General features: G+C 27.9%; 2 protein-coding genes and 1 long non-coding RNA gene across 3 annotated transcripts; 1 reads left to right on the top strand and 2 right to left on the bottom strand.

Annotated features, from left to right (window-relative positions):
- Positions 1-841: 841 nt before the first annotated feature.
- On the top strand, positions 842-17308 carry LOC111037333 (lymphocyte-specific helicase-like). Its single transcript, XM_022319859.1, has 16 exons — positions 842-1091; positions 9719-9772; positions 10134-10207; positions 10743-10870; positions 11635-11728; positions 12475-12576; positions 12788-12970; positions 13041-13261; positions 13320-13542; positions 14067-14228; positions 14681-14784; positions 14985-15195; positions 15952-16188; positions 16521-16680; positions 16848-16952; positions 17013-17308. Exons 2-16 carry the CDS (start codon positions 9742-9744, stop codon positions 17120-17122), a joined length of 2145 nt encoding a protein of 714 aa, XP_022175551.1. The 5' UTR covers positions 842-1091; positions 9719-9741; the 3' UTR covers positions 17123-17308.
- On the bottom strand, positions 3810-4262 carry LOC111037326. The gene has a single exon (XM_022319847.1). The coding sequence runs from the start codon at positions 4260-4262 to the stop codon at positions 3810-3812; it is 453 nt and encodes a 150-aa protein (XP_022175539.1).
- Positions 4328-5649, bottom strand: LOC111037334. The gene is made up of 3 exons (XR_002604868.1): positions 5569-5649; positions 5377-5491; positions 4328-4763 (listed from the first exon to the last, which is right to left on the bottom strand). It is a non-coding gene; the product is annotated as an uncharacterized LOC111037334 (long non-coding RNA).
- Positions 17309-21063: the final 3755 nt, after the last annotated feature.

Here is a 21063-nt window from a genome sequence, read left to right on the forward strand (position 1 = left end):
TATGAAAAGAGGTGGGTCGTGGGTAGGTACTAGGTATACAAAAACTGAGATTCATACTATGAGCACACGGCTATTATCGTTCAATAACGATTTTTCAATTTTATCTGTAAAAAATAATGCATTTGTGATGTTATTTATTTTGAAAATGAAAATAATATTTATATACAATATAAATATTTTAATTTTCAGTGTGACATCAACAATCGTGATAGTATAATACTTTAATAGTAATTAACACGTCAAATAAATAGATTGTTGTGAATGAACATGAATTATTATAATATGTGTTTAGAAAATGTGCCATTATAGTGCCTTTCCCATTTTAAATAGACATTTAGAACTGTCGATACGTGAAATAAAATCGTAATTGAAATTCCTATTTATCGCCCTGCGTCAAAAGCTAAATATAAACAGCGTCAGTGCGAAGAACCAAATTGAAAATATACGGTCGTGTCCCGAACCCAGATTCTTATCGTCGTTTATTATAATATTATCGTGTATGGTCGTGCACTCGTGCGAGTGGTTTTTCGTATTTCGTAAATATCGTAATCGTAGTCACTATATTCATAGATTAAATATACAATATATTATATATATATTTAATCTATGCTATGTTATAGTTCGGCATAATACCAAAATACCATAGTCGTATTTATAAACAATTACACTATATTATTATTCAATAACAAACATTGGGTTGTTGCGTAATAACTTGAACCGGACGCCTGGCGGAGGTAATACAAACTTGTACAAACGCGCAAATGACGACGACGAATCAAACGCGACACGGTTTCCCCTCCGCCTAGCCACCGTCCTGCCGAGCCACGCTAGGCCCGCGTTCGTTGTGAGTTGTGAGTTTGTGACTGTCGTGCCAGTGTCGTCCTTCTTCCCAGCGGTGGGTTGCTGGTTGCAAGTCTCAGCTGCCTTGTCTGCGGTATTGTACTTCCGTTACTAGTTACTTCTTAGTAATTACTACTATTTATTAGTTCTGAGTTTCGCACGTCTTATTACTCACAACTTACTAGTTGCTGCTGCAGTTAGCCCGTCGAGACCGATTACTGATTGACTGACCGGAGATTTCGTAGTTTTTGGTGAGTATACAAGCATATCTACGCTTAAATGGTTTTGATAGCTGGGCGTTGGGGGTTCCTGTGGTTTATACATAAGTTACTAATGATTAGTATGTTACAGTTAATTCAAATTATAAATTAATGTGTCGTCTTAAATAATATTCAAAAATTAAGTTAGTCCTAACTTTATATTTAAATTTTGAATTAAATAACCATATACTTAATGAATAATAATAATAATAATATTTTTATAATAAGTATTTAGTAACATTGTCTTCGTAGTTTTCCAATGACTCAAATATGGCGTCGGCCATGCGGTAAGCATTGTTAAATAATGTGCGATCGATTTCGTTAACACGTTTTCCAATACACTTGTAATAGAAATTATGAAATACAACTCTTCGTGTTTATGTACCGTTTCGAAGTGTTGCTGACTGCGGTCCTACTAGTTGTCCGACATGGCCGTCTTTTAAGGAGATTTTTCTTACTTTTTTAATCTCAAATTTTCAAGTTCTAAACAGTTGTGAGTCACACCTCACACGTCTTCTGGATGTCAAGTTTTGTATGATTATTAACTAATAAATTATAATGTATAGGTTTTGTTTCAAATTGTGAATAATTTCGATTTCGCAATCGTGACTGAGAGGTATAAATGTGTGATTTATTTTCCTATAGATATGTGTGATGTAAACTTAATTTGTACGTACACGTCATGTATGAATTATAACATACTATCTATAAATACACAAACATAAGTATTACGCTGGTTACACACGGAGCGGATCGTCCGCGCGGTCACGGTTTTTGTCCACCGCGGATTTTCCTTTAAAATTAAATACCTATATTTAAATGGGTATATTTAAACGAAGTAAAATAGCTAGCGGACGTCCGCCTGAAATCGCGCTTGTTCAATTTTCGGGCGGTCGACCGCATCCGCTAGCTAAAATTAAACTGGATTTCCAATAGCCATATTCATACGATGCTGATCGTCCGCTGACCGCAGCGGTTTTTTCCAGCTAATTTGTCATTCATAATCCGCTTCGTGTGTAAGCAAGACGTGATAGCGGTCGAAATCCGCGGGCGATCCGCTGCGTAACCAGCTTCAACCAGGAGCGTCATTTCAACTTTTCATTAGGGATGCAAACATTTGAATCAGGCCAATTGTTCCCTCCACCAGGCCATTTATATATCCTGTTTATTTAGCGGAACTAAAAAAATTTCCGATCGCTTCGCTCACTCATATCCCCAAATTTTAATATTCAAATACTCATAAATACTTTTTTTTTCAAACATAGTTAAACAATTTCATATAAATAAAAAAACATATATTTAATAATATTTGTATTAAACAAAAACATAAAAAGAAATACAAAAACTAATTATGTACTTAAACTAAGTAAATAGGTATAACAGTAAAAGTACTAAAAGTTATTAAAAAAGTGGATATCTCATATTCTTCATTTTCCCAAAATCATCCACAGCTTTATTTAAATCTATTTTATTGACCTCGTCCTTTTCAACGTTTATTATCATGAGATCACTGAATCGCTCGTCACCCATAGAAGTACGTATATAAGATTTTACATTTTTCATAGAAGAAAAAAAGCGTTCAATTAGATGCTGTAGATATTGGAAGAGTTTTAATGATATGCATTAGTTTTAAAGTTTCTGAAAATGAGCTAGGAAGTTCAATAAGAACATCTACAATCATTTCTAAGTCCGGTCTTAAAATATGTTTATGTTCAAACAAAGCTTTAGCAGATGAAAATTCTGATTTGACTTTTATTTTATTAATTTCAAAATATTTATAATGATCTATGAAGAACTCTAAAGATGGACACTTTGGATTAAAATAATATAAGCTTGTATAGTCGAAAATCTGAAATATCTTAAATAATTCTTGGTTTTTCTCAGAGAAGCGAGTTTCTAATTGTTGTACAAATCTGAAATTGTTAACAAGCGTACAATTAAAGCCATACATTCAAAGCTTATAGACTAGTTATTACAAAATATATGAATATTAAAAAAATATATGAACTACCTACCTAATTATTAAATAAATAAAAGAAATATATATAATTTAAAGAATTATCAACTTGGAAATTTCAATGAATAATAATACCTAATATGACAATGCATAAATACCTGTCAATAATGGAATATAAAACTTCAGCTTTAAGTGTTGGAACTGCTCTCATACATTTTGAATTAGACTTTCCAATTGTTGAAGTTACAAAATAATCTTTAAAATTTTTGTTGAATGATATATTTCTTTTTAAGCGATTATTTCTTTCCTCATATTCTTCTACACGTACCTTGTTTTGATTGATCGTAAATATTTTTATAAGTTTCATCATTGGCGAAGATTCTGAAGACTTTCTTTAGTTGAATTAACTAGGTTCATTACCGATGGTAATAATATTGACTTTGACTAGAGCTCACATGATGGCCTTTGCAGTTTGGTCTCCTTCTGTTGTTAATATAGTAAGTACCTCTCTTATTTCTGTATACCTTAGTTTAACTTTTTCTAAAAAAGTAAACCAGTATGACCATCTGGTTTCAACCAATCACTCCAAATGTAAGACTTTAAGATTTTTTTTTTTGAATACTTATAAATAGTTCATACCTTGTATGACCATTTATCAAATATTTGTACAATCCTTGAACAGTATCAAAAACATCTGTAATCAATTTGATGTCTTTTATTGAATTCATTAAACATAGGTTGAGGCGGTGAGCTTAGCAATGAATATAAACAGCATGTGGTACTAATTCAGTTATTCGTTTTTGAACCCCAGAAAACGGACCGCTCATGACAGATGCACCGTCATAACATTGTGCTACACAGTTATTTATATCTAGTTTATTTTCTCCAACCATCTGAATAATAGCATCACTTAATGATTTTGCATCACACTTGGTCATATGATAACAACCCAGTGTTTTTTCATGAATATTCAAATATTTATCTGTAAATCTTATTATAAAACTTAACTGTTCTTTCTTGCTAGAGTCTTTGGTTTCATCAACTAATACAGCAAATGCACCAAATGTTGAAATATTTTTTAAAATGATTTCTTTGGTACAAGAGGCAATTACATGTATCAACTGATTTTGTATAACAGGAGAAGTATAATGACCATAAGTTGTTTTGGATAATAATCTAATTTTCATACTTTCATCACAGAACATTTCAATTAATTCTTTTAAATTTCCTTTATTTGATGAATTTTGTTCTTCATTTTTACCTCTAAAAGCAAGTCCTTGCTTTCCTAAAAATAATGTTGTTTTTAAACAAAAATTTAACGTGTTCACGATTTTCAGTAATTGCTTGAGATCTAGAATGAAACAATGCATTGGCCACTGAATTATTTTTATTTTTTACACTTAAGTACATCGTCCATTTTTCAATGTTTGATAAATGTCTTTCACTTAGTTCATGTTTTATAAATGACTGTTTCTGTGTCTTCCAAAGATTAAAGCCTTGTTGCACAATTATAATATTATTTTCAATTTGACCACAAACATTATTATTATTAAGAAAATGCCTGCAGGAAAAGCAAAAAATCTGCATCTCTTGAAATTGAATATTCCAACCAGTTATGTACTTCATAATACCTTCTTTCAGAGTTCATAGGAAATGATTTTAAAATTGGTTGAATTGGACTTTGATCTTTTGAATTGGAAATAAATCTAAAAACAATAAAATATTAAAGTTTATAAATAGATTCTATGAAATTGTATTGTAAATTAATTTTAAAGTACAATATTGGTTTAGGTCGTTTAGGAAATATGTTATGTGTTAAAACTATTGAAAATGAATTAGAAATATTTTAGTGGAAAAAATATGTATTCATAAGAAATAAAAATGTTTTTATTATAATTGTTAAAACATTAATTTTCTACCTTATTGGTGTTAACCTTTTTTAAAAAATAAAAATATAATATTACTTAAATATAATAGGTACATTCTATAAAATAATTAGTATCCATTATTAAATTTATAAAAATATGACTCATTAATTAATTATTACAATACAAAATATTTGAAAATTAAATAAAAAATGGTGATTGTCGGGTATATTATTTATATAACTGATACAAAATTATAAGATTATATAATAAATATTATTATACTATAACAAATATAATATAAAAATGAATAATAATATGTAAATGTTTTTTGGGTAGTATCATAATAGTTATGATTTATGAACTATATTGCCACAGTTTGTAAAGTTTGTGATTGCTAATCTAAATCCTAAATGAGTTTAATATTGGGAAATAAATTGATACAGGTACATACCTCTAGATTAATCAGATTAATGTTGGCATTTTTAACTTCTACACTTGTAGATCTGTTGTTCTCCTTCAATATTGTCTTGAATAGATGCATCAGATGTAAGAGACTTTGCTGTGATCTAAATACCAATGAAAAATATTCTAAAATAAACAGTACCTAATTTTTTGTTATAATAAATTCACAATTTTAACTTACAATAGTGTTCAAGTTTTCAGATATATCTAATTTCAACTTATTATCACCATTTACAATGTCTAGTTCATTTCTAACATCGTCCTAAAAAATAAAAATAGCATAAAAATATAATGTTAATATTTGACACATTGGTATTTGGTCTGAGTATTGTTTATAAATACTATTATTTATAATCAATGGTCTTAGACATTTTAAAATTCAACATGATGTTATTTTATTTTCTAGTCAAAATATTCATTAACTTACTGTAGTTTTAAGCTGAGTTTTTGAAAACATTGTGCCTATAATATTATGGTATGTAGCTGCTGCGGCCAATAACAGTTTTTTCTTTTTATCTCTTTCACGAGCAGCACCGCCTGTTCTCTTATTTTTATTTTCCATAATAAATTACTATATAATATAATATTAATTATTACTGTTCACTACTTGCTCATCGCAAAAAGAACAAAATATAAATAGTCAACTCGTCAAGTTACTACAAAAGTACAAACTTGAAACTACAACTACCATGTACAGCAACGGCCGTTAGGCGTTAATTATATACATAGATTAGTATATTATTATATATCATCAACCATAGAGCTTGTCTACGTTGTCATCATTCAGTACCTAAAAATTGTCACCAACATAAAAATAAAAATAATAGATAATATTATTAACTATTAAGTATGCACCAGATTAAACAATGTTAATAAAACCGATCGTCGACGGTCTATGTAGTGGGAGAAATGAGACCACGAAACAACGGAGAGTTGCAAGCGACTTGCGATCTCTCACACCGGCGCGGCGGAGGCACATTTTTGTCTATAAATAGAATGGTTACGCAACGAGTTTTGATTAGATGTAATACTGTAATAGATGTACTCAATACTTCAATAGGACAATTATAGGTTCTTATGAAAAACTCGCAACATTAAAGCGCGTTTGCATCTTACATTTTATCGACGGCGCAATTATAACATTTTATACGGGCCAACCAAACATTTAAAAAAATAGGGCTGTCAATGTATAGTCTGAATCCCCCAAATGACGCCCCTGGCTTCAACATCGTGAAAATACGCGAATACGATTTAATAACAATAAAAACGATAACAGGGCCACACGGATTCCCCGAAACCAGTAACATGCGTTATCCCACATAGTAACACGTTACTCTATGCGTTATCCAGTCAAGTTCTAAAACGCGCTCACAGCATGATGGAAAAACGCGATAATTGGCATAGTCAGGACGTGTAAGCGTGAATAAGTAGATAGGTGCTGTGCTATTGATAGTATGATAGTGACTATCGTAGAGTTCATTTCGTGCAGTGACGAGTGACGGTAGTAAGTTGCTGCTGTTACGAAAGCAACTACCTATCGTGTTATTCTATCATCGTGTTATAATTAGTAACACAATATAATGATGTACATTTTTGTTCTCTGGCTATTCTCTATTAAATTGTATGCTTGAAGGCTTGAACATTGGTCCACGACATTTTATACGGAGTTGGGTTTTTTCATATTATAAATTTGTATTATAAATATTATAAATATGCGATTCCCTACCTGTGATTCCAACGAATTGGTCGTTTATTGTTAATTACGAACACGACAATACACAATTTGTGCATTATTCGTAATTCGTTATTCTCAGTTTTTTTTATCTTTGTGTGGAGATTAGTAGATATTTGAAAGAGTGTGCAAGGTAAATAATTGTTTACCTAGTTTTTAACTAGAACACTAAGTAAAGTTAAGTTAAAAGTTAATTTTCTGTTTAATGTATTGCTGATGAATTTAGGACTCGGATTGAGTGCACTTCAAAAGTACTAGATATGCATGTAGGTTCTTATGCGCTTAGAAGTACAATATGGCTTAAAAATATAGGTACACTTAAATTCTATGTCAACTGGGGATTAGAAAAACGTGACTCAACAATACCTAGTAAAAAATTTAATTTAAATATGTATTTTAAAGTATTTTTTTTTTGAAATTTTAAAATTTAAAAAAAATTGTATTTTAAAGATATCATCATCATCAAATATTTTCTAAAAAATGATAAAATTTAAAATTATGCTCTTAAAACAGCAAAATCACCAAATATACTCTATACATTTTTAATATTTTTATTTATTTAAGAATAAATTTGTCACTCCTTGGTTTTAATCCCATATTTAGGTACTTTTGTCCCTCTGTACATAAGATCACTTATGTCTATGTGCCCATGGTAAGATCTACTAAAAACTCAGAATGATTTACTGTTTCATGATAATAACATTAATAACCTATTTCCTTGCTGTTGATCTATTTAAATGGTTGTTCCTAATTCTATTTCATTCTATATAATTGGTATTAAAGTTCAAATTAATTGCTCTATCTCTTTTTACTCTTAAAAAAATCATTGTTCTAAAATTACATCACTAGTCTTACAACACATACCAAAAATCCATGGCCCTTGAATGTGAGTTCTGTAATTTTGTTGAGTTGAATGATCATAAATTTTGACTGTATCACGAGATTTAATATCTTAATCTATGCTGGAAATTATATCTCCATTTTTCAATATTATAATTACGTTTGCCCTGTAATAGTGACTTCTACATTTGAATGATTTCACCTGGACCGTCCATTTCTATGTTTATCTAACATTGCAACTACTACATTTCTATAAAGACTATTCAAGTCTACAATCTTGTGACAAGTTTTTGTTTTACATTTGTTTGCGATTGAATTTTATAATTGGTATTTGAATGCATTCAGTACCGAGCTAATTCTACAGTTTAATGTTAGCTACTTTTACTTTACCTGGGGTTTTTCTATTTTTATTGTAGTTTATAAAAAAATGATTTTTTCTCCCCAAAGATAGATAGGTTTGGCAACATTTTTTTACATCTTCAATAAGAGTCACAACTAGAAAATAATGCTGGGAGTGAAGGGTTACATCGTTACAATATATATACATGATAACATGTTTCCATGTACCTTACTTAAGTTTGAAGGGCAGGGGGTTGTTATACCTCCCTATGGTTACGCCACAGGTATCCTTCTAATAAATCACCAGCATTGTCTCATTTACAATTATTTCTTTAATATTCTTTCAACGTGCTCCTGCACACAACACGAGACTAAAAATAATATAGGGTCTAAAAGTAAAATGTTTGGTTAATTATGTACCTATTTTAAATTTTCTCCTACAATATTTTATAAAATATTAAAATTATGTAGGTATACCCAGAGGTATTATGTATACCTATCTAACAAATCCCAGAACAAAAGTCCAATAAGTAAAAAATATTTTGACTCTTTTTGAGCTTTTTATACCATTGAGCAACTTTTCAAATGCTCTAGATTTTTTATATTTAAAAGTTTACCAGAAAGTTACACTGTTTATAGCCGAGAGATGTTTTCGATTTTTGATGATTTATATAAATATGCTAGGATAACACAATGTCTCCTCTTAGAATTGTTTTTTTTTATATCTAATGATTTATCATTTAACTCAAATATAACATTCATTGCAATGGCATGTTTGATATTTATACTGTTTAGCCAAACGGTACTCATTTGTCCACCTTTTTTATTTTTAAATTGATTTTAAATTACATGTTTAGTAAAGTTATTTTTGGTGCATAATTTCATATTTTCAGTAATATTTTTTATATTTATTGTACTTTTTATTCTATTTTTACTGTGCACTTGATGTGTAATATAAGTCTAAATTTTTACCAGACTTTTAGGTAGAATACCATACCAACATTTATTAAGAATAGTATCTGTATATAGAGTACTATATTAATAGGATGCAATGAATTAATGTTATTTTATAAATGAACTTGAATTCTTAGTACAAATGTTGTAGGTATCTGAGTTAATTTCATTATCTAACGAAAACATAATATAATTTATTTTTTAATCTGTGTATAAGGCAATATATAGTTGCTATGTATGTGACTCATGAACTGTAATTGTAAAAAAATATAAAAATTATAAAAATATATAAAGTATTATGAATGGATTGTTAATAACTAGGTGTACATTTTTTTAGTTGAAAAAATTTATTAAAATTGGTACATGGAAAATTCAAACATATTTAAATAACTAATTTTTGTGTTTAGAATAAAAAAATTGGCATTATATAGTGTAAAATAAATAAAACAATCATCATATGTTATAGGCAAGGAAGAAATCCCAGAAAAAATGGATGAAACAAGTGGAATGGATTCTTCTGGTGAGAATTTTTATTTCTATTTAAAAAAAATAATTTCTAGTTGACCATTTTAACATGCATAATATTATAATTGTGATCTTTCTATACATTTGAAAAAATAATATTTAATTTTTTTATCAAATGTATATTTTTTATCAAATGTATTCAATATTCTTGTTTTTATTTACAATTCCATATTTCATTTAGTTTGAGAATAAAAAATTATTACATCTAAATATTCAATTGAGTACATGATGAATCTAGTCAAGAGTTCATATTCATCATTAATGAGCATACAATATTTCGTTCTTTTTCGGCCATTCTGCAGTTTGGCACTAAAATTTAAGATCTTGTATTTACTTTGTTAATTACATTTTTTCAGATGAAATAGATATTCTAATGGAGGAATCACCTACAGACACAGAAGACTCTATACAAAAAAACAATAACTCTTCGGTAAATTTTTCATTCTTGATTTACATGTCTATAAGTAACCATAGGTTAATTTAGTGATAGTTTTTTTAAACATTAAGTATTTTTTTTTTTTTAACTGCCTACAAATATTATGTTTTATATAAGTACCTAATACATGGTGCATAGTATGAATTTTATGTTTGAATTGTTTGTTCGGTATGAAGTGTAATTGTACACCATAAGAATTTTCTCCAATTTCTGTGTTCTTAATAATATTTAGTAAAAGCCTATGCTCAATATTATAAAGTATAATGTATAAGTTAGACTTGCAAATAGCTAGTGCTGACAACTGTTATTAGGTAGTGATTAACTACCTCAATTGTCACTTTTTTAAATGTTTGAATGTATGTCATTTAAAATTATAAGCTTTCTATAATTAGTATACTTAATATTTGCAGAATGAATCAAAGATAGATGGTTGTAACCTAAACTAACTTTACATTTCTATTTATAAAAAAAATTTGATTTTTAATAAAATATTGAATGTTGCTTATATTTTATTTTAAAAATTTACTAGTTACACAATATGGATAATGAAGAAAGGGAGAAAAGATACAACAATTTACTTAGACTTTTAGAAAATAGTACTAAATTATCTAATGCATTTGAAACCAGATTAAAAAATTGTAAACTTCAAATTATTAAGTAAGTTATTTGTTTCAGCCAACTAACTATTTTTATTATATTTTGACTATTCTGTATTCCAAATGAGATCATAACCGGGTGCTTAAGTCGTGCACATGGCATGACTTCTTTCCAACGTAACCTTGCATGTTGAATCGATGGGGGGTATGTCTGACTGTTGCGGACAAAAATTGGTTGCCACTTGGTACTTGTCTCATTTGGAATAGAGTAAAGAAATTAAAATTAAATCGGAAAACAATATTTCTTACAACAATTATTAACAATCACATAAAAACTTTGTATATACAGTTAAATGTTTAGATTATATACTTTGGACGTGACTAACATACCCCCCCTCACTTGCTGTCATTATTTCAGGTTACACTCTTTAAAGCATATGCTACAGTAGTCGGTACATCATTTTGTTGACCTATGTACATGTGCTGTAGTGAGTGTAACCCAAAATGATGAGAGTAAGTTGTGTACTTGTGTGTTATTTTTGGCACAGTTGAGTATATAGAATGTAACACATGTTGCCACATACAATTCCAAGAAAAGTATATTTTAATTTACTGGCTGATTCATTGACTAGTGTCTAGAACACTAATTATACCTTGTCTAATAGGTCTAACGGTTAAATTTATAATAAAACGAGACATTTATTATCACTTAATTAATTGATACCTTTAGTAAAATGTAAGTAACATATTCATTGTATTGAAATATTAATATATATTATTGTATAAAAAATAATTCATTATTATAAATACGATTACAACATATAGAAATGAACTAGAAAAAGCTAATCAAGTTCATGAAAATGTACCGAGTAATGTTGAAGTTGATCCAAGTACAGTTTCAAATAATAAACCAATTGAAGTAAGTGTTTGTTTAAATTTGAATGCATTTTGATTTATGGTTGTTTTATAGTAATGAAATATGTTGGAAATTGGCAATATCGACATGTCTAAGAACCATAACTAAAAATTTTAGCATTTATGATCATTAATTTATTTGACCATCTATACCTAGTAGGTAGGCCTGTCTGAAATTAATTAATTTTTTTTTGGTTTATTCTAATTTAAAAATTGATTCCAGCAATTTATTTCAAAATTAATAAGCTGACATTACTTATATGCTCTAAAAATCTACGAATAGTTCTCATATTTAGTTCAAATTTTTCTTTGAAATATTATTGTGTAGTTGATTGAGTAATATATGTAGTCAGTGGTATTAGCAATCATCAAATATTTTACCTATATGTTAATTTGTTTACCTATATGTTATTTGTTTTTACTACCTTCAGAAAGCTGGTAATTTATTTTATGATCTTTACTTTATAATACATATGTAACTGAATAGTTCAGGATTTTAAACTAGATTTTTATTAGCTATAATTTCTATTATGATTTTCTTGTTCACCGCACTCGCAAATAGTAAAATTAGTATAGCACACATTGTAGGGGTGTATTAATGAATACCGAATAATCACTTTCCCTTGTTTCTGTTTTTATAAAGTTATAAATCTTTGCCCTGTCTTCTATTTTTGTTATTATAATTGTATCTAATTAGCTATACATTGGAAGATTGTAAGTCCTCAATTAATAATTTTTACTGTTATCTAGAATGAAGAATATGAAGACTATTATTTAAAGTTATTTCAACAACCAAAACTATTTAATGGAACACTTACAAAATACCAGAAAGAAGGTCTTTTGTGGATAAGAGTATGTATTTTAATTTATTTACTAGTTTAGTTTTTGATAGGAATAAAATAAGTAATGAATTTTATTGTCGAAACTAGAATTCAAAACATTCTGTTGAATTTTTAAAATTTAAAATATTTTATTTATTTTAAAAATTCTAGTATTAAAATTTCAAATAAGGAATAAGCTTTCTAAAAATAATTAAATTTATAATTTTGATATTCTTTATTAGACGTTGTTTGAAAATGGTTTAAATGGTATCTTAGCCGATGATATGGGGCTTGGTAAAACTATTCAAGCCATAGCTTTCTATTGTTTCCTTTTGGAAATGGGAATAAAAGGACCATTACTTGTAATTGCTCCACTGTCTACAATTCCAAATTGGTTATCTGAATTCTCTAAATTTTCTCCTCAAGTAAATATTTTAATAAAATTTGAAATAATGAATTTTATGATAGATGCTTATCTGATTATTATTGTCTTAGCTAAAGACTTTGTTATACCATGGTTCAGATACTGAACGCAATGCAATTCGATCAAAATTCAATGTAATTCATAAAGTGGGAAATTTAAAATGTAATTCTATTGTGATTACAACTTATGAAATTTTGCGTATGGACACAAAATTCTTAAAAAATTATGATTGGAAATATATTACGATTGATGAAGGGCATAAGCTGAAGAACTCCCTTACCTTAACAACCAGGTATGTACAATATATTTTGGTATGATAAATAATGAATAAAACAACATTTCATACCCAGATGTCTGCGTGAATTTGCTTGTGCAAATAAACTTATACTTACTGGGACACCCATTCAGAATAACATGGATGAACTATGGACTCTATTAAATTTATTGATGCCAAAATTATTTAATGATATAAAAGATTTTAGCTCATGGTTTGTGATAAATGACTTTTATGGTACAAATGACCGGATTATTAATATAGCTACAAAAGATGAAATATTGGATATCATAGTAAAAGTAAATCATATTAATTTAATTTATTTTTTAAACTTTATATCATGCAATATTAATATATGAAGTATAATGCATATAATACACACTTAATATACCTTTTAAATTTACATTCCATATTCCTACTCCTCCTAATACAGTTTTTGCTATTTTTAAAGATTAAGAAAAAATAATAACGTCATCAAACTTAACTACAAATTAAGTTTAAATTGTCCAATGTCCATGTTCTCTTGATTTTTTTTTTAGATAGCTTAATTTTATAGAGAGTCTTAACTAGCAAGAGAAGGTAAAATATATTAATTCATAATTACTTATTACTTGTTAAAAAAAAGTAAATTTTAACCCACGAGAAAATAACTATATTAACATCTTAGTTTGGTAATAGGTTAATTCGTAAATTAACTCTAATATTCAAAACTACAAAGTTTTTTTGGAAGTTTATTTAGTATGTTATCTGTGTATCCAAGAAACACACAGTATAGCAAATAAAAACTAACTATAGAGATTGTATGTTATACTTATGTTTATAGATACTAAAACCTTTTATTTTGAGAAGGCAAAAATCGGAAACTGATCTAAACTTACCACCAAAGAAGGAAATTGTTATTTATGCTCCAGTTACAGAACTTCAACACAAATTGTACATGGCTACATTGTCCAAGGAAATGGATACATTGTTAAATAAACAACCGGTAATTTTATTTTAGCTATGTTCCAAAAAAATATTACACATTAATTTATGAATTAATTTATATTCCAAGTTTATCTAAGAATAAAAATGTTTGCTAGTCGGTAACAATATTTGTATTTTAAAATTAACCTTATTATCTTGACAAAAAATAAATTTATGTGGTATTTGTGAATTAAATGTAAATATAGTTGTGTCTAATAATACAATACAATTTTTACATTACATGCTACATTGTTAAAGCTAACAAAATATTTTAAATGTTGTATACCTAATCAATTAAGTAGATTTTTTCCTTAAATACCTGAAATTTAGTTCTGTGAATCAATTTTAATTTTTTTCTGCTTATAAAAGCACCTCATTCAATCCTATTAAGCCAATTACTTTTTTGCCTTAAATATTAATAAAACAGTTGTTTTATTGATTACAATTTGAGGTTATAGAGTTTATTTTCAGGTAATTCAGAGCGAACTTGGTGTAAGGGCCAAAAGGAAATGTGTGGAATCTATTCAAATGTATAGTGAATGTAACCCTGCAAAAAAAATTAAACCAAAACCAATGTAAGTACTCAGTATATTTAAATTTGAAACAAAGTATAAACTATTGAAATATGGTTCTATTACATTTTAGTCAAAATAGTTAATCTTAAAAAAATGTATTAAAATAGTTTTATTTTATATTATAAAAATTGCACTAACCAAATTTTAATCGAACCTAATTATACAATATAAAAGTGAATAATTTTTTTTATGAATTTTAGAGTTGAGTCAAAAGATGATAAGGCTGTCTCATTAGTTTTACTAAATCCATTTATTCAATTAAAGAAAATATCTAATCATCCATATCTTGTTCATATGCCTTTAATTCCGGGGCAAAAAAGAATACTTGTTGATGAAAACATTGTTAAAGCTAGTGGAAAATTTCTGATATTGGATGCTATGTTATCAAAATTAAAATTGCTTGGTCATAAGGTAATGCACAAAGAATAGATAGTGTCAGTTCATCAATTTTAAATTTCAATTAATGATTTTAATTTATATTCATTTTTAATTCATGATTTTTACTTAACATTTAATTTAAGATATATTTAATGTTCTGTTATAGTCTTACTGTGCAATAAGACATTTATAAATATTATGTATGTATATCATTCATACTATAATTATCAATCTTAATTAATAGATTTTAACTGATGCTACTCACTACCGCCCTCCCTTCTTTGCCATGAATATAAATAGTTATGCCTGCACCAAAATAGTATACTATGGGGAAAGGGCAGATAGGAAGAGAGTTATTTTAGTTTGGAGCAATGCTTTAATTGACAATTTGCTCAAGACTGAAATTGTCTTCTCATACGAGCAACACAATTTATTTTTTTTTTGTCACATCTGCCGCTTCCAAAAATATTTATCGAAGATGTTATGGTAATCCATAATAAACCGTTTTTAGTATCTAAATTCACCAAGCAGGTTTCATGTGGAATAGCTCAGAAATCAGAACAAAAACTACTACTGTAGGCTAGAATAAAATTAATTTTGCATTATTGCAGCCAGAATCAAACAGAACTTGGTGCAGGAATGACAAAAAAAATTAATTTTTATAATATAGATATTGGTGAACTATTTTTATGTCTGAAATGCATGTATCTGAATTCAGATTAAATTTACATTGAATATTTGACATACCAACAATTATGAACTTATAGTATAATGTATCATGATTTACAGGTTTTGCTGTTTTCTACAATGACACAGTTATTAGATCTAATTGAAGAATTTTTGATTTTTCGTTCCTATGAATATACTAGATTAGATGGTTCAATGAAAATTGCAACTAGAGTGGAAGCAATTAATACATTTACCAACGATCCCGATTGTTTTTTAATGTTGATATCAACGCGTGCTGGTGGACTTGGTTTGAATTTGACTGCAGCAGATACTGTTATCATATTTGACAGTGACTGGGTATAGTTAATTTCTAAAAATATATGAATTCATAAATAGTTATGTAAAATTTATTCTTATGTTTTAAAACTACCTTATGATAAAAATTTCCCTTTAACTTTTATTCATTAGTGAATTCGCTGTTAACAAAATATTCTATCCTTTTTTAATTTTATCAAACCTTAGTCCCAAAATTGTGTGTGTATTAGTTATTAAAATCTTTCATATTATCCAACTTAAGTGCAATTTTCTTTGGTGGATGATCATTAATATCTTTTTATTATGTAGACTACCATATATTATTATGCGTTTGAAAAATATTTTATTATTATATTATATTTGTGTTGTTTCAGAACCCACAATGTGATTTGCAAGCCCAAGATCGATGTCATAGAATTGGCCAAGTAAAACCAGTTGTTGTGTACCGTTTATGTACTAAAAGCACTGTTGATGAAAAAATATTAGCACACGCTGCGGCTAAGAGAAAACTGGAAAAAATTGTCATTGGGAATGGTAAATTTATGATAACTAATATAACTAATATAATATAACTCAATTAACAATTTTTTTCTGTGTGTGCACATCTTAAATTATACTAATTAGTTCTACAGCTCAACTGCATTTGTTAACAAATTGATTTAATTCATGTTTAATGTAATTTAAAATTGTTCAAATCGTAGGTACTTTTAATAGAAGCACAAAAATTAACTTATCGAATATAAAGGATCTGAAGAATTTGTTAGAATCGTCTGATTATGACAAACAAATACAGTCAAATGGATTTAGTAAGTAGTTTATTTATTAGTTTGCCAATTTTTTTCTAATCATGTTTAATATGTTTGTAGTATTATCAGATGAAGAATTAAACTCACTTTTAGACCGATCTGATATGGTTAAGTCAACACCTAAGACGAAGCCTACTCAGTCTGCCAAACATTTTGAAGTATTGACCTAAATGTTTATTATTTTGTTTTTCTCAAAGTAGTACATAGTTGTTTATTTTAATTCATGCATAGAAAAAGGATTTAAGTTTGCATATGTTATAGGGTGAATTTTTTGTTTTAATTTTTTTATTGTCAAATTATATTATGTATTTTTTAAAATTTTTACTAAAATATTTCAAGTTTACCTACTATTATACATTTCAATTTTTTTCGTTAATATTTAATTTTATTGAGTTATTACTTATAGGCTTTAGCTAAGAGTTTTTTTATGACAATACACAACAAATTTTATACAATTCAACAAAAATGTTAATAATAAAAAATGTCTTTTTTTTATAAGAATTCCACATTTCTTTATTTACTGTTAATTGTATTATGTGAATGTTATATTAAAAATTGATAAAATATTGATATATTATTCATATAGGACAGATTAAAATGCTTTAAAGATATCAATTTTTAATATATCCCAGGGTAGCGAAGATAAAAATATCATGTGCAAAAATGTATTATTTTTTATTGTAATTTGTCTTATCAACATAATTATCAGGAGATAAAATATCTCTGAAGCCTTAACCAACCCCTTCTTGCCGTTTCCATAGCGTTGCGTTATGATTTTACAGTAAATTTCATTTTAAAAATAAAGTAGCTTATTATATTAGACGATTGATGTCAACTCAGTGATAAAAGCTGTATAATAGTTATATTTATTGAAATATAATTTATTATAAGTACAAAAAAAAAACAGTTATTTGATTTAATTCAGACTAGACAATTTAGAGTTAGTAGTATTTTTCATTAAGAGGAAGTCGCATCTTTATGTTTTGTCTCCATCTTACAAACATAATAGTACATACCAAATTTTCATTTACCAGTTTTAATAGTGTGCTGTTAGTTTTATATAATAGTGTATTGACCTATTATAGAATTAAAGGTGAGATTATTATCTAGGGCACCATGTATTCTTTTATTGGTATTATTTAAAAAATAATAAGTTAAGACCTTTCTGAAACTACATTTTAAAATGATCATAACTTCATTAAAAGTTATTACATCAATAAAAGGCTATGCAAGGCCTTATTTAATAATCCTACCTTTAAATTTTGTAATAGGCCAATTCACTATATTATTAAAACTAACAGCACACCATTGAAACTGGTGAATGAAAATTTGCTGTAACATGTGTGTGTAAGATAGAGATAACACATGCGGGTACGAGCATTCTCTTAAGAGATATAGAAACATACGTAATACCTATTATAATATCACTTTAAATCATTAAATGTTAGTTTGTAAACACAGTCTTATTAGAAATATTACTGCAAGTTTGGTTTTTCCATGCATTTTTAAAATTGGCTTGATTATATTTTTGATATTTTATTAACTTCATTGGGTACTCAGCTATTTCAATTGAATTTGACCAGACAAAAGTGGAAAAAATTACTCAAGTTGTATGGTTGAACAAAATATTGTAAATATAACTTTTTATAGGTAAGCAACTGAAATGATTTAATTGTTATGACTTAAGAGTGGTTTAAACATTTAGTCAATAAGTTTGAAGGTGAGTATTTTGACTTTTTAATTAAAAGTCAAATAATAAATACAGTTATACATACAATACAATTTTAAATAAACACATTTTTTGTTTATTAACCCTATGATGTAATTGATTTAATGATTCAATACTGTAATAAAGTATTAATATTATTTGTTATAATTAAATAGCCATAAGAGAAAAATCAATTCAACTTTGATATGGATAAAATATTTGAATAGGTGCACTTTTTCAAAAGAGTTTCATTAACATACTCGTGGTCTGGCCTCAAGTTGAGGACGTTGATGCATTTTCTCTGTCTTATATACAGTACTTTAATCTATGTATCATATTCTTACTGCAGTTTATTCATAGTTATTATTGTATCGATTTATATTTATTGTATCTGTAGTCATAAACTACTCGAGCAAAGAGTTGTTTTTATATGATTATATTTTAAAACAAGTTATATGTATTTGAAATTTGAAATAATTCAAGTTCTTATATAATAGGTACATTAAAAAATAAAAATATGGAAAGAAAACTATTAGCTCAAACACATTATTTTTCTCTAGAAATTCGGTAATAGGCACCTATAACTACGTCAATTTCTTCTGTTATTAACCATTAACAAACCGGAGTTACAATGCGGTACGTAGATTCGTTGTGTTACGACTGACGAATGTGTAAGACACGCGAATGATAAGTATTTCATATAGTAATACTTAATAGTTATTTCCAGGGTTCTGGACTTCTAGCACTTATACTCATCACATAACCTCTGAAAAAAGCCCTTAAATTATATTCATTATAAGCACTCAAAAAACACGACAAAAACTAATAATAAACTAATACACAATTTTTTAAAAATTTTTTTGTTTAATTTTTATACTTATTAACATAAAAAAATCGGCTTTAAAAACATCAAAATTGTTTAGCTTTTGGAAACATATTAAGTTAAAATTTTCAAATAATTGAAAAAAAATGATTAATTTGGCCCATTTGAGAGAGCGTTTACGAGTTCTGGTGTTTATTTCTAGGAAATATGATTTAAAGGAGAAAAAACAGCATGGAAAACAAAAAAAAAGAAATTGAAATAAACTAAAATGTCTTGGTTTTTGTCAGTGGCATGTGTCATCATAAATCATAATTAAGCAGATGCAAAACATTATTAATATAATACAACTATAATTATATTTCAGATCATAATTGACTACCTATTGAGTATATCATACCTTTAACATTTACTAGGGGACCCACCAGCTACCACTCACCCCTCTATTTCAGAAGCAATTACCTCTGAAATTACCGTTCACCACGCCACTGTGTGTTATTAAAGATTGCATTCTCTATAGTCTATACCCATAAGTTCTACTTAGTGAGAATAATCGTTTTTACGAGTATGTATGAGAAGAATAAACCTACATTAGATCGACTACGACTCAAAATAGATTTAGAGATCTGGCTATAAAAAATATAGAAGGAGAACTATCTATCATGATAAATGAAAATTATATTTTAAAAATGTTTGCATCAAAATGTAGACATATTCTTCTTCTTTTGTGTTAATCGGCCGCTAGGACCATCCCGTCTCAACCAATTCTCCAGCCATCTATTCATAGCCAAATCCTTCCAGTTTGCTCCACCTCTTAAGTCTACTACATCCCTCTCAACTTTATCTTCCCAGCTCAATTTTGGTCTTCCTACTAGATTCTGTTCCAGCACCATTCTTAGTAGAGAATTTTGGCTCCGCATTGCATGTCCTGTCCATCGCAACCTTCATTTCTTGATCGTCTATACTATGTTATTTTCTCTAAACATTTCTTGTGGCTCTATTTTTCCTTCTTCTCCACTCTCCTGAGATGTCAACTTTTATTGGACCGAAGATCTTCCGTAATATTTTCCTCTCTAGTATTATTGTATTAAGAACTTATTTTTCATCTGATTTCCTTAGTGGCCAGGTTTCCGATCCATACAATATCACTGGCCTTATTAGGCTGGTATACAAACATATTTTCATCTCTTTTGATAATAATCTAGGACTTAATAGTTTCACCAAACCATAATACCTTCTATTTTTATAACTGTAATATATTTGGTGCCTCAGCTCCCAGCTAGAATAAAGTAGTCATTAGCTATAGTAGGTAGAGGCGTTTGAAAATGTGTGTTAACTCTAATAAATAAGGTAAACAATATATGCCCTTCCACGTATCCTATACGCTATATCCCTACCCCTACGTATATAACCATTTACAGAATTTGTTTAGTAGTTTGGTGTGCAGCTCTAATTTTTATCATGATATGTTTCTTTGCAAACTGCTTGTTTTTGTCCTGGATGTATGATATCTTCTAATCTCAATGGATGACTTCATTCCTGTTGAACTGGTATACAGCATACTGGTTCAACAGGAACAATGG

This window comes from Myzus persicae, unplaced genomic scaffold (genome assembly GCF_001856785.1).
Source record: "Myzus persicae strain clone G006 unplaced genomic scaffold, MPER_G0061.0, whole genome shotgun sequence".
Lineage (NCBI taxonomy): Eukaryota > Metazoa > Arthropoda > Insecta > Hemiptera > Aphididae > Myzus > Myzus persicae.

Bases quoted from the DNA above. Each gene is read 5' to 3' on its own strand.
- LOC111037326 (XM_022319847.1), bottom strand. From the start codon at position 4,262: ATGTTCTGTGATGAAAGTATGAAAATTAGATTATTATCCAAAACAACT.
- LOC111037333 (XM_022319859.1), top strand. From the start codon at position 9,742: ATGGATGAAACAAGTGGAATGGATTCTTCTG. The intron at 14,229-14,680 runs GTAATTTTATTT...GTTTATTTTCAG, and splicing joins CATTGTTAAATAAACAACCG to GTAATTCAGAGCGAACTTGG. The intron at 16,953-17,012 runs GTAAGTAGTTTA...ATATGTTTGTAG, and splicing joins AATACAGTCAAATGGATTTA to TATTATCAGATGAAGAATTA.